The 14,438-nt window shown below is 40.6% G+C and overlaps 1 protein-coding gene across 1 annotated transcript; it reads right to left on the bottom strand.

Annotated features, from left to right (window-relative positions):
- Positions 1–328: 328 nt before the first annotated feature.
- LOC306826189 (AP-2 complex subunit mu-A) lies at positions 329–14,016 on the bottom strand. Its single transcript, XM_079347353.1, has 11 exons — positions 13,833–14,016; positions 12,235–12,356; positions 6,712–6,977; positions 5,709–5,795; positions 4,751–4,906; positions 3,713–3,857; positions 2,713–2,832; positions 2,415–2,550; positions 2,224–2,321; positions 1,864–1,975; positions 329–1,478 (listed from the first exon to the last, which is right to left on the bottom strand). The coding sequence occupies exons 2-11, from the start codon at positions 12,306–12,308 to the stop codon at positions 1,344–1,346; spliced, it is 1,329 nt and encodes a 442-aa protein (XP_079203479.1). The 5' UTR covers positions 12,309–12,356; positions 13,833–14,016; the 3' UTR covers positions 329–1,343.
- Between the last annotated feature and the right edge of the window lie 422 nt (positions 14,017–14,438).

Genomic DNA, 14,438 nt, shown 5'->3' with positions numbered 1-14,438 from the left:
GCAAGAAACTATTATTTAACAAACAAAACAAATGATCAAACAGTTGGGGATTAATTTGAAGTTATCCTGATATTGGTTTCTGCAAAGAGCACCGATTCTCTCACCCATGCAGCTTAGCGTTGTTTCATTTAAAAATGTGGAAAAAAACACTTGTCCAATAAGGGAACAGGATGGAAACCAAACTTACAAATGAACTAAATCATCTAATGTCTCGACTCCATTATTTCTGACCCCCTCCTCCCACTTCTTCAAAGAAAGGAAATGGTGGCACAATAGAATTTCAACAACCTAAAATACCTTAAGTCAAATGAAAACACAGGATGCCAGGTTGGTTACATAGTCAGATTTTATTGGACAGAACGGTCACCAGGGCTACAAACATGAAGAAGCAGACAGTGACGAGGCGAACACCAGGGGGAGACCTCACCTCGCTGCATACACCCGCTGCAAGATTTACCCAGAGCTTTTCAAAATCAAAATAGTGTGACAGAGTTGATCTTAGTGCAGGATACATTAACTCATGAGGATGAGGGCCAAACCTCTAAACTGTCTGGAATGATTCCCCCGTGTTTATCCTTGACGAACAATGGAAAAATAGCGAGGGAAAGATGCTCTCCATGAAGTACAAAAAACAGCTTGCTCTCTTATTGGTTTGTCCTCTTTCCTGGCTTCCTTTACAGAGATCTTGAAATGACACTTTTGATCCACATGACCGCTCCCCACAAACACAGATCAAATATCAATCAGGTCTACAATACAGAATCAGACAATGCATCTTAATTTGAAGGGTAAACTCTACAGAGACAAAAGTTCATACAAAGGGACTATGTCAGGATTCATTTTTAACGACAACAGCTACAAATCATCTTTACCAGAGATTAACTCAAGGACTTGTGGAGCTTCTAAAGTTACTGGAGGGTAGATAGTGGAACAATAACACTGAATAAACACAACACAATGTCCTTTAAAAGACTGTCTCGAGTCCTCTCCCCCTGGTACCACCTGCATTACTTGTCTTTTTTTGTTTTCCTCAGACACCAGTTGGTTTACAGGTTAACTCATCACTACGCGATATATATGATACAATGGTTCACATTTTGCATATATCTGTGCATTATATCATACTTTTTTCTTTTTTTTTTTTACCATGTAAATTCAGTCTCCAACACCTAGTTAGAGGGAGTAAGGGTGGAGGGGGGGGGGGGGGGGGGGTGTACGAGAGAAGCTAATAGGATTGAGGGGAGGGGACAGACAAATTAGGGAGGGAGGCAGAAGAAAAGCAATCTTAACAAGATAGATGGGAGGAAAAAGTGGTCAGTTCGCTGCTTGGCGAGGGTTGAACTTTAGCAGCGCGTCTCGTAGATGCCGGATCGGCCGATGTAGCGAACCCATTTGATGACATCATGGTCACTGTAGTTGAGCTTGGACTCAAACACCTTCAAGTAGCGCACTTTCAGACCAGAGGGAGCGAAAGGAACCTGCAGAGAGCAGAGGAGAGAGGTTAAGACGCGTCAGGGCATGCTGGGAGCTGTAGGCCACACCCGTTTGCAGGTTTTAACTGTGAATGTGTAAAAAAAAAAAAAAAGTAGGCGAGCAGGAAGCGTATAAGGTAAGCAGGCTGGGATTTGCACGACTCATACTGGGACCACATTAAATCCCCAGTCCATTTGTTGAGCTGCCAACTCTGTTTACTGTTCTGCTCAGCTGTGCATTGAGCAAACAGACGATCTTCAATGGAATCAGGCAATTCATTTAGAAACGCTAATTTAGGAAAAATCTCACAAAATTATGTTTCAGAAAATTGGTAGAGAGAGAGAAAGAGAGAGAGAGAGAGAGAGAAAAATGAGGAAAATTGATTCTGACCTCAAAGTTCATGGAGATGGGAGGCCTGGCCCATTTCTTCTTATCGTTGGTTGGCAGCAGCTCAATCTCAGCGCTGATCTGAGACTCCTTCATTCCTGCCATGCGCTTGATCCTAAACACAAACAAGTAAAAGCTTGAGGAGCATTGTCAAATTGAATTCAGCTACAACAACCTTATTCTAATACTCTCAGGAGAGAAACTACATGTTGAAGGTAGAGGTTAAACAGAAGAGAAGCCCGTATATGTTAAGTTTAAACAAAGACACCTGACAGAAGCAGTGAATCATTAACTCGTCACAGGGAACATTCAACAGTTTGGTTGTGCCTCATGAATGAATATACAAACAGAGCTACTACTCACTTCCACACAATGGCGTTCTCACTGGCCTTGTACTTTGCTTTTCCCTTCATACAGATCACCTGCACACCGCTGGTGTTAAGGGGTGTTGGGATACGCACCTGAGGAGGGGATCAAACAGATGAGGCCAATGCGATCACACGTGAGCGTATTTTAGCTGCTTTTCTCTCCATGTTAACTCTACAGAGGCTTACCTCGATCTTCTGGGCCAGCAGTGAGGGTTTGAAGTTGGACTTGATAACCACTTTAACCTCCAGTTTAGTGCGACCAACCTCCCTGACCAGAGGGATGACTCGGAACGGCAGGATGATGTCTTTAGTGGTGCGATACCTGCAGGACGAGGGGAGCAGGAAAAGTTAAAGGTTTAGAACATTTTATCAAGCAGTTCATACATACTTTTTTTCCCCTTTTTTTATAACAAATATTTTACTTAAAGCTAGATCTAGAAAGTCAACTGTACTGATTCCAAAAAAAAAATCCACTTGGACTGACCTCATGAGCTCATACTCTCCATCAGGGGGGATGAAGCTGATGCTACGCTCCGAGTCAAACTTACTGAGGCGCACACACTGGTGGAAGGTGCAGTCATCGATGGCTATGGACTGCTTCCCACTGGGGGAAGTAAAAAAAACAAAAAACATAAGAGACACAGAGACAATCCTAACTAATCAACGTTTCATGATTGAATATATTTCATGATAATAATAATTTAAAAAAAGATAAACTACTACTCTCCCTCAGCTAATGCCCTTATTTATAAATAGAAAAATACAAACTAACATGTGAGTACACAATGTACGTCTTTATATAAGCAGTTGTGTTTTAAATTAAAACATGAAAATAACTACTTTATTTTTATTTTTTTTAAAGTGTTAAGGGCAAAGGAGCTACAAGTCAAGCAGGGCGGTGCAGGGAAATAAGACAAACCAACCAGAACACTAAGAAGGAAAACAACCACTGGGTAGAACACTGGGCGTGTTTGATTTGAGTCCAGTGTGGTGGGAGCAACAGTGCATGAGATGTACGGGGTCTTAATGTGCTTACAGGCTTTGACATGGCAGCTGTAATGTTGAGTATGATTTTGTGTGTATGTGTGTTGTTGAGTGTGTGTGTGTGTGTGTGGCAGAGGGTGAGGACTCTTTGTCAGTACTGTACCTTCCTCCCCCTAAATCACTGAGGTACGGCACATAGAAAAGAAAGAGAGGGAAAGAAAGGAGAGATGCATCCAAAAGGAAAGAAAAAGAAATAAATAGTAAAGCCTGTCTCGTTGTAAACAGCAAGACAAAATCATTGAATTGAAAAAGACACGGGGCTAACAGACAAGGTGGTTTCATTCAACAAGCAATTCACTTCATTGATTTTATTTTTTTTCCCCCTCAAATTTGGAATAACATTAAAGTAACATTCTCCATTAAGAAACTGTGTTTAGACTCCCTCATCAGATCACACTTGATTTCAGATTATAGATTTGTGGTCAGCAGACCCTCCTCACCTCTTCCCTGCATCGTCGGACGCTCCTCCTTTGCCCTGCTTGTCGATGACAATCTTGTCGTTCATGCCAAACTTGCACTCAGGCATCCCGCTCAGGTAGCTCTTCATCACTACTCGGCCCGACACGTGAGCGCTCAGGACCTGGCCTGGAGAGGACAGGACAAAAATCTGTCAAAAAACTTCCACAACATATACAAAACATTTATTATGTTGTCTTGTGGTGTCTAAAGGGAGCAGAATATTAAAAAAAAAAAAAAGAAAAAAAAAATTTACATCAAGAAATCTCAAACAAAAAGGACAGCAATCATAAGAAACACTGATATTGTCTTTAGCTTTTCTGATACGTATAATATCCTGTGATTGATTGACGACCAGTCCAGAGTGTACTCCGCCTCTTGCCCAATGACAGCTGGGATCAGCGGTATAGATGGATGGATATATATACTATATGTACATCGTTATTTCAACAAAGCTATAAACTCAACAACACATTCTCATTTTAATTAGAAGTAATTAAATGCATGAGATCAAATTAAAGATCCGTCTTTTGCATTATTCTGAAGTGATAACTGTAATCGATCTACAAATGAAGATGTATGATACAGAAACATTGCATAAAAACTGACATTTGTGTTCGGTCCATTCTCTTTGTTGTAACAATGTTTTTTGACTGTTGGAAAACCTGTTTATTTCCCTCTGAAATGGTGACACATTTGTGAGATGAGCTGAGAGCTGAGTATGTGGGTTGATCCCATGAAAAACTTGCCAAATCTTCACTGCCAATGCCAAACAGCTTTTTACCATTTCATAAAATGAGCGAAACGTCATCTGCTGTGGGAGATTGAAACGATTTACAGTCAAGAGCAGGACCTTGGTAAAATGGATTTGATACGTTGCAGCCTGTACCTAAGTATTTGTGTATGGACATTTACGACGAGACATTAACACAACCATCTCAGAGGTCAACTTCTGTCACTTATTGTTCTGACTGAATCGTGCATGCCAGAAAGCCTGAGTTTGGGAGGCCACTTCTACAGACCTTGAGGCGACATGAGCAGGTTCACGCTCTCCAGTACGTCCAGGAAAAGCTCATTGCGTCGATACTTGATGCCCTCTCGACGCCAGCCGATCTGCCCCGTCACCTGGCTGGTGATCTGAGACTGCTCCTCTTTTGTCTGCGGGACAGGCAGAGAAACTGTATCACTACTGACAAAGGGAGGGGGGCTGACAGACTGACAAGGGAAAGAAAAGCTATGAAAAGTGGAATCATTAGCACTACAGGGAGGAAGCAACACAAAAAGGACAGGGCTCCACAGATGACAAAACTTTCTCAAGATAAGAGCTCTTTTTTCCCCCTCACCTGGTGCTGGAGTTTGAAGAGAACAAATCCAAGTTGGAGGAAACGGGGGAAGAAGAAAAAAAAAAGTTATTCACAAGCATTTCTTAGGTATTCACACAAAAATGTATTTACTAAATGAAACAAGCAGGTGCTAATTAGGGGAAGGGCTTTCCTCTCACAGTCTGAGAGACACTAACATCAATCATGCATGAGTCATCGATCAAAAGAAGTTGAAATAAGATTATTTATATTTCTATATTTATTGCAGTCCTTGTCATCATAAATACAATCAAATCACAATATATATTGCAGCACTATGCATTTAGGTCATAAAATGTGAAGTACTTATCTAATAGTCTGATGGATTGTGAAACACAAAGGAATTAGGAAGAGATTAGACCCAAATCTAATAGAATGACTATACACCATAGATCTGCTCTGAGGAATTGTGTTGCATTGACAGGTGTTTGTACTCAACCCTCATTTGTATATGTGGGGTCTATGAATTATGTGACTTTCAATGCCACTTCAAACCTCATCAAGTTGAGCCAACACCTCTCAAAAACATCCCGACCATCCCGAGCCAAGTGTTCCTGATTAAACTGGCACCTTAATGTGATTCCTTTAATCGCTGGATTCGAGAGCAAACGTGTCTCACTGACCTGTCCCTTAATGCCCTGCTGGGTGATGAAAGTCTTCAGAGCTCCGGTCTCTGAGTTCTGGGGGTAACCAAAGTCCAGGATCTCTGTTTGAACACAAACAGATGACTGTCAGTAAAGAGATATGACGGGGAAAAAGTTGGCTAGATAACCCTTTAACTGTGGGGACAAACTCAAACGTCCACATCGCTGCCCATTTCAGTCTGACTTCACACTCGGGGTGTACAGATAGTCCAGATGTGGTCGAGGGTGCAAGTTGTAGAAAAATCTACATCCTTATTTCACCGTTTCTCAATTGATCCAAAATTAAAAATACAACTGATTGTGTAAATCTGGAGGACCAATCAACTGCAATTTAAGGTCAAGCAACAAAACTTAGTATGCATTGGTTTATTCTTGTCAAGAGGGAACCACTCCCCAGTTGAAGTTCACTGGAAAAGGGTGAGCTAGGATAACACTGAGCAATAACATGAGAAGCTCGTAATTTAGTGTTACACATTGAAATAGGCCCAGATGTTTCCAGTTACTAATATTTCAGACGTAATCAACATTACGTGATCGCCTCTGACTAGCAGCCAAACACATTAGCTTTAAAGACAGCTGCTGTCAGGCAGAAGCCAACGGGTTATCATATGAGATCTTTTTAACTAAAAGAAGAACCTAATGTCAGTCTGGGTTTCCAAAATCAATTGCTTTTTCATTTCTGATTTTAAAAAAAAGAAAGAAAGAAAGGGAGCAGTGTTGTCTTGCTAGCATTTCTACAATTCCCCGTTTTTGAACAATTTGTAAACATGAAACTCTGCAGTATGACATCATACTGAATTTGAGCGTTTCACCCTAAGCGTGGATGTAAGTGGAAAATGTGTGAAGATGAAATAAGATGGGATGAATTCAGGTACACCATTAAAATGACTCTTCTCACTCGAGCGCTGCCCAGTTGTCCAATTTGTCTCATTATATTTAACAAAATGACACACAGAAACAACAAATATCCTCACGTACCATCCAGGAGCTCGTAGATGAGCACAAAGTTGTTCTTGATGTTCTCCTCGCTGATCTTGCCAAAGTAGGCTGTCATGACGTCACACATCTTGTAGAGGAACTCAAACACCATGGCAGCGTTGACATTCTGCTTGGTGACCGCTGCCAACCAGATGTTGGAGCGCTTGACGTGAAAAAAGCTTGTACGGGCGATGTTTGTCACCGGGGATCGGACCTGCTGCCGGGCATGAATCACGTTCACACGAAAGGCGTCTACCGCATTACGCCTGAGACAAGGGGGTAGGATGAGAGAGACAAAGATAGAGGAAGAGAGAAAAAGAGATGTTTCATTTAGAGGGAGAACACAAGGTTTTGGTAAACAGTCACAGTTTGGATAACATCACCTTGTGACATCCCGTAGAAATGTGTAGCATTCAGTTCTACAGGTAACCTCGTCAAAACCTTGAAAAACATAATCCAACCAAAATCAGCAATTATCAAAACATTTCCAACAATAGGAAAAGAACAGCCTGTGTTGGTGTAGTCAGAAAAAGTCAACACAAATTGTTTTGTATAAATGGAGATAATTAGAGGGTGTCGAAGACTCTCAGTGGTGAGGTTGGCTCCCAAACAGGATCCTAACTAACAGGACTCTATGGGAAGTGAACCACTTGAACAATGTATAAAAAAGATTGTACATTTAGTTTGATTGAATCTTTAAACGAATGGTTTAAAAAAAAAAAAAAAGCATAGATTCAATGTTCTGTAAAACCCAGCCCTGATTAATGTGTGAAATAACGATTCATCAGCACAATCCTGTAAGAACACCAAAGAAGTGATCTCTGCAGAATTCAAGACTACTTTTAACTTCCTCTTTTTTTTACACATCTAGATAATAGTTACGATACTATCAGCTGTTCGTAGGTAACAAAAATCTAAATATTATGTATAAAATGTTTTAATTACATTAAAATAAGAATAACTACGCCTGTAGGTAACAATGACCTCTCTCTGTCTCTGATGCTCTCACTTTTAAATTACACCATGATGACCTTTCCTTGAAGCTTTTCAACATGTGCTCAAAGATTTCTGCGATGTCTGCAAAGCCTCTAAATGTCAAAACTGAGACAGTTTAGGAGGTCATCAGCCATGAGGCCAGGTGAGTACAATATTTCAGGGAGCTGAGGCAGCCCTCATTTGGTTTGTCTTTGTTTATGTAAAGCTTATTTGATTCCTGTGTGTAAAGTTCAACTGTTTTTTTGATCATGACTGACTGCATGCTTTTTGTCTCTTCAGCCGCACCATGAATACACCTCCAGTGTCTCCCTGTAGTCAGAGTGATAAAAACAGTGCCTCTGCTGCATCTCTGACTGTCTTATTTTACTTTAAAAAACTGACAGCTCAGCTGATGAGTTAAAAGTAATATCCACCTTATGACCTCAAACTCTTTTACTGCTCCTTTTGCCTGTTTGTTGTTATTTTTTTAGTTTTTGATGTGGAACTAGTTTTTTTCACACAGTCAAGTTAATGTCATAACCTTGGATCTACAGGAAGTTCCTTACTTTATTTCAAAATAAAGGCAGGGTTGAAGTAAAATGGCAAGTAAAGTTCTCTCAGCTTAAAAACAGAAAAAAAATAAAATAATAATTTGACATCCGTAACATATATACAAAATGTCTTAACGTTTACTTCAATTAATTTTTTTTTCTGTTTTCCCCACATTTCCACCTCCACCAAAATCAAACCGGATTCCAGTGTATTTGGGATTTCACACTTGCAGAAAACTCCTGATGGATGAGCTGCATGTGTGAACGCAAACAGCCATATTTTTCACTGACTTTATCCAGAAGTTCTCCTGCCAGCTCCCTAATATGTGTTTCACATAATGTCCAGAAGAGGTGATGGGAGAAAGCAGCAGGATACAAGCCAGAGAATTCACCTCGAGCCAATAGGAGAGGGCGTGACGTTTCTAAACAATGCACTGTGCATAGAATGCATGTACACGACAATCTCTGTGCACGGGATTAAACTGCTGCGTTATGTTTTCCTTCCTCCAATGCGTTCATTGAACTCCACATAGAATTGATAGAAAGGCAGATATAGATGTGTATAGTACTCTATTGTGGACTGTGTTTCTTCCACTGCGTCGTTTCTTTTCCTACATCAGGTCTTGCCATAGGAGACCCTCGCCCCACAGGACTAGTCTCCCACTGTGAGGTGCATATTTCCACAGCCAGGTCGGAAGAGTTTCAGGAGCATGCATGTGTGAAAACGGCTTACGTTACTTTACTCATGTCAAGGGTAAACTTTAACAATCAGAACCCAAAACAAACTAGAACTTAAAGGATCACTTTTTTGTAATGTGAAGTAATCAGGGTAGAATCAAAAGTTGAAAATATGACATTGACCATCATATCATCTCATGCTCAGACTACATGCTTAAGCACTGGTAGCGCGGTTTTCTTTTTAGCATCTCTAAGGCTCTGGTGGCTGACGTTGCTGGCCTGGATTGTTCTGCTGTTATGTCTTAGCTCAGTGGTTTATTTAACACTGCAATGTCATGACAGGTGACTCATGCTTAGAGGAAGTATTGGGAAAGCCTACTATGGAATCAATGGGCATGCAGTTCGGGGTTTTCAGGGAGGTAATTGATTGGTGATGGCCATGAGAGAAGGAGGGGTCATGCTTTGATAGGCTGTAGTATCTCTTACCTATTCCTACAGGGGCCAAGATGGACAGATGGAGGAAAATGGTGATACGGAGGATTGAGAGGAAACATAGGATGATGTAAAAGAAGAGGAGAGACAAAAATGCACAAGAGACATTTTCGTGCTTCATGTACACAGACCGAGTGAGTAACATGGTGTTTAGAATGGCGCCATAACTGAGAGTAAAGCCCGGGAAATAAACCAGCAGCTTTAAGTTGCTCGTTAAGGTAATTGTGTGTTTTATACAGGAAAAATAATGTATAGACCCAAAATAAATTACTTCCTGTGAATAATTACTCAATTCAGGAGAAATGTGTTGTGGTGTCTCGTTCCCATGTTACAGGAGTCAGTTATTGTGCAGTGGTTCAAAGCTTCCTCTCAACAGTCTGAAGGTCGAGATAAATAAAAATACGTAGAAACAGAGGGGGGGGCAATCACTGTCTCTCTCCTCAGACAAACATCAGAGTTTGCCGACCTTTGAATTAGAACAGTTTGCGTTGTGTTGTGGCTATATTAGAGCTGCAGGTGTGACAGAGAGCAGAGCAGAAACACACAGTTATGTTGAATCCAGCACATTTCCACGTTTGAACAGATATGTTGATGAATTAGGAACTTCTTTAGAGCGGAACCACGTGAAACAATCAGAAAAAAAAAATGTCTTATTTCTCAGCTTCAATAACTTCATTCTCTCCTCTTCCTATGTCTCGACCACATCTGCTCTCTCTCTCTCTCTCTGGGTGACATAATTGTTTCACTAGCTTAGTTCTAATTGATACTATCGGATATAACAATAATAGAGGTTGTATCAATTCAAAGCATGTGGTATCAAAATTAAATTATTAAACATTTTGACAACCTTGGTTTAGACGCTGATAGAGAGGGCTGCATGACCGCTTCTCCACTATCAGGTTTCATTCTGCACTCTGGCAGCAAAAGGAGGACCACACAGAGTAATCGCGAGGATGTGTGTGTGGAGAAAAAAAAACAGAATTTTCTGATTTATAGTGGACACAATACTCTTATGCCAGTATCTGAAAAGTCTCACACAGCAGTGCTCTTTTTCCTCCATGATTTATTAAATGGATAATGTTGAGTCTCGGGTTGCAGTGCATTTGTGCTGCTGCTGCTAGACATGGAAGGATTGTTCAGAAAGTAATTACAATGACATGGCTAATCGCAGCCTGGGATCAGGACAAAACATTAAACAGGTCCGTGTACACACAGGTCCCTCTTTTATTTAAACAAACCTGCCAACCTCACATTAACCTAATTTAAACTGTATTTAATGCTGCCTCGCTGGCTCAGTATGCTTTGATGCAATACTAAACAGCTCTAAGACAATCAGACTATTCTCATCCTCCCTGTTATCCTCACTCTACAGCTACAACAAAAACTGCCCAAGAGATGATACACAGCATGTTGTACTTTTTATATGTTATGTTACAACCTAGTGAGTAACACTAGGAAAACCCTCGCCCCTCTCTACATAATCAGGCCTCACAATGGAGATCTACAAGGCACAGGGGTAATGTCTGTTCTGACTAAAAGCCTACCTTCAACTCACTGAAGGGTTTACACAAAACAGAATGTGTCATTTGGATGTAAGCATGGAGACCTACTATAAAGGCCAATAATTTGACTCCTTTTAGTTTTCGTCTGTGGTGGAGTTTTGGGGCTTTTATTTTGAAGGCTTCCTTTAACCGGAAGTGCGGTACAACGGTAGTTTTTGGCAACGAAGAAGAGTAAAAAGACGTTGATAGAGAGTAAGGAGTTAAAGAGTACAGAAACATTGAAGAAAACAGCGTTTTGGCATCAGTCAATTGGGGAACAAGGTTGGTACAATTACATAAAAAATATTTCTGTTATGTAAATGTTTATTGCAAATGTATGAAATTCTATAAAGTTAAGGAAGGAAATGAGCTGCTCAGTTAAAACACGTTTGTAATTATTGTTTGTTTTTTGCTCAGCTGAATGACACAGACGGACATTAAAGGCATTTATCACCAGTTCTGGCCTTCTTTATATTGATTGGATGCTACACCTACAACAACATATCACAAAGACAGAGATGATCAAATCAAGACGACAGAAAGAAAACATAACCGAGTTACATCATTGCCATCGTCGTGGATTCACCTGACACACGTGAAGGAGCCCACTTTGACCCTCATTTTCTCTTTCTTACTAACTGGTTAGGCAAAAGTTTTCAGACAATAATCCCAAACACGTACTTTGAGCTTTACATCAGTACAATTCTACCTTTAAAAAGTTGATGGTTAGAATCTTTTCTTTGATATTTGATATAAGACATTAATTATTCTTTCCATGCTTTTAAAAATGTGATTCTTCTTAAGAAAGAAATTAGTAACGTTCATCCACTCGTGCCAAATTTAAAAAAAACATCTTAAACTTGATTTAAGTGGGCATAACTTCACATTACCACAGAAAAGTCTGGAAGATTTTTTCATACAGTTGCACCGTATATATAAATAGGAGGAGCTGGTTTGGTAAGCATGAGTGAATGGAAGGATTACCTCATAACATTGAGAGAACAATTTGAAGACATTTTTTGTCATTTGCATTTTATCATTAACTTATTGGAAATAATTGTAAGTTTAATGATCATTAATATCTGCATATCATCGTCCTTGAAGTAATCTTGGAGTAACTATTTTAAGAGCAATTTCAGAGGCGATGACAAATAGAGAGACATAATCCTCTCTCATCCCCTAAGAATAAATCCCAAGCTGTCCACCCCCAAGAGATCAGGACCTTTTCACACACAGCAAGTAAACCCAAAATGTAGACATGTTAAGGTTACTCTTCTGAAACATACCCAATGTCATCTCGGTAGACCCGGGAGATGAGGACCTCCCCCTTGTGGTTGTAGATGAACAATCCTCCAATCATTGTGGCGGCTCCTCAGTCCCAACTGGCCATGGTGGAACAAAACCACGCCTGAGAAGAGATCCAAAATGAGCCAGAGATGGCAGGAAGGAAACAGGGAGAGGAAAGAGGGGTTTAGAGAAGTGAAAGCAGTGAAATGTGAGGGTGACCAAGTACAGGGAGTCGCTTGTCCTTTACATCCGCTTTCCCTGTCTCTCCTTTTTTTTCTCTCTCTCTAACACACACACACACACTTGAATAAACCCTGCAGCTGGCCCAATGGTGGTGACTCATTTTTGAAGACTGTAAGTGAATACACTTATATTCAATAATCATCATTGCAAAAATAAATCTATAATAACCATTTTCAAAAATCCAAAAGGGACTCCACTGCCACCTCTTTCACAGCCAATTCCTCGTTTCTTTCCAAAGTGAGATTAACACCAGATTAGCAGCCTTCAGTGGGAAGCAGGATGCCACCAGGTAGCTACATACAAATCTGTTTATCTTACTAGGTTGCATTTTAACACCAGATGTGAGGGTTAAGATAAAATCCAGAGTATGAAACATATTGTCATATTCATCTACATGCAGTAGATCCGTGTGACAGTTGGCACCAAATGCCTCTAGATAACAAACATCCTAGTGATGTGTTCCCATTCAAGAATGAAGCTTCTGGAAACCCGGGAGGATGAAGGACATGCTTTAAATTCCTCTAAGACAGAGGCCAGACAATTTAAACAAACGGGGTTTACAGAGATCAAATTGCACCATCATTTCCTCATAATTGGTTACATTGTTATTTTTTAACGTATAACAGTCCCATGTCGAGACCGAATAAAGAATTAACACGACTTGAGTGGGTTTAATCTGTCGTTTTATTGGTCGAAGTCAAGATGTCTGCTCGCTCAGTCCGTTTCCTATCGTTCATACATTTTTTATATTTTCCGTTTTCGCTGCAAAGTTAAGAGAAATGTTTACTCGTGACGCTGAGTTTTTACATTATTGTAAAGTGGCTTTAGTGTTGATGGAGGCTTGACCTTCAGGTAAGATCAAAGTGATGGAGAATACACCGAGTGAGAGATAGCTAGCTAATTTAGCTTACGATAGCAGGCTAGCTGGCGGCGATGTTCAGCAAACCAGCACGGAGCCATATGCACAATGTTCAATTGACTTCCGGTGAAAAGAAAACGAGACCGCTTGACTATAGATTCAAATCAAATGAAACTTATTCTCGCTTACTCTGCATTACAGATTTAGAAAAAAAACCAAACGGATGTTTGACAATTACGCCAACAGTTTAAAAATGTAGACTTTATGAATTGCATGCTTTTATTTTGACGGTAACAAATCGCCCACTTTCCGTTTACGTACAATCTGCTGCTGCGTGCTTGACGTGAGCTAACGGAGCGGCAGCTAACATTGCTAATGTTAGCCGGTTCAACGGTTAGCATTGAAACGGTTGAACCGGCTGCTCGGAAACGGTTACCAGACTGTACCCGATACATTTGACGAGAAATGTTACCGTCATGACTTTCGTAAGCTTACCCTTGTTCTCTCACGACCGCCACCGGTCTTTTGCTCCCCGTTATCCTTGGTTACAGTCGATGTCAGTCCACTCCTCACACAGCCGCTAATTCCGCTGCTTCCTCCCGGTGCTCTGATAGCTGTCAGCTGACCCGCCGTCCTTACGCACGACCGTTCCGCTGTGACAGGAAAAGGCGCGGCTGGGGCGATGTGTAAACCGCACCCAGGCCTTGTTGTGATAAGCTACAATAGGCAAACTGATCAATTATTAATCGTTTCATGGTGGTTTCATATTGTTAAGTGTGTTTTCTAAGTATTCAGTTCCTAGTAGTGGGCTACTGACGGTTTTAAAAAGAATTTAGGACCATTTGGCATGTGACCAACTTTTTGTATTAAAGAAATAGAAGTTATAGAGGCACATAACTTCTCTTGCCTACAGTCAACTGGGTTGCACAATACAGTTGAAATTGTCCACTGATGGTATGTGTGGGGTCTCTTGAAAGCTGAATCCATCTGCTTAAATTTTATTTTTTGCAACAGGTTGAATCAACTCACCTTTCTACGAGATTTCTAAGCACATGATTGAGCATTGGGTCAGAAGGTCTGAGGCACATTAAAGCACATATG

This window comes from Symphodus melops (genome assembly GCF_947650265.1).
Source record: "Symphodus melops genome assembly, chromosome: 7".
In the NCBI taxonomy this organism is placed as follows: domain Eukaryota; kingdom Metazoa; phylum Chordata; class Actinopteri; order Labriformes; family Labridae; genus Symphodus; species Symphodus melops.
Note: the sequence above shows the minus strand (reverse complement) of the source record. Positions and strands in the feature narration are given on the sequence as shown.

Bases quoted from the DNA above. Each gene is read 5' to 3' on its own strand.
- LOC306826189 (XM_079347353.1), bottom strand. From the start codon at position 12,308: ATGATTGGAGGATTGTTCATCTACAACCACAAGGGGGAGGTCCTCATC. The intron at 2,551-2,712 runs GTCAGTCCAAGT...CTCGTCCTGCAG, and splicing joins GGAGAGTATGAGCTCATGAG to GTATCGCACCACTAAAGACA. The intron at 1,976-2,223 runs GTGAGTAGTAGC...GTTTGTGTTTAG, and splicing joins GAGAACGCCATTGTGTGGAA to GATCAAGCGCATGGCAGGAA.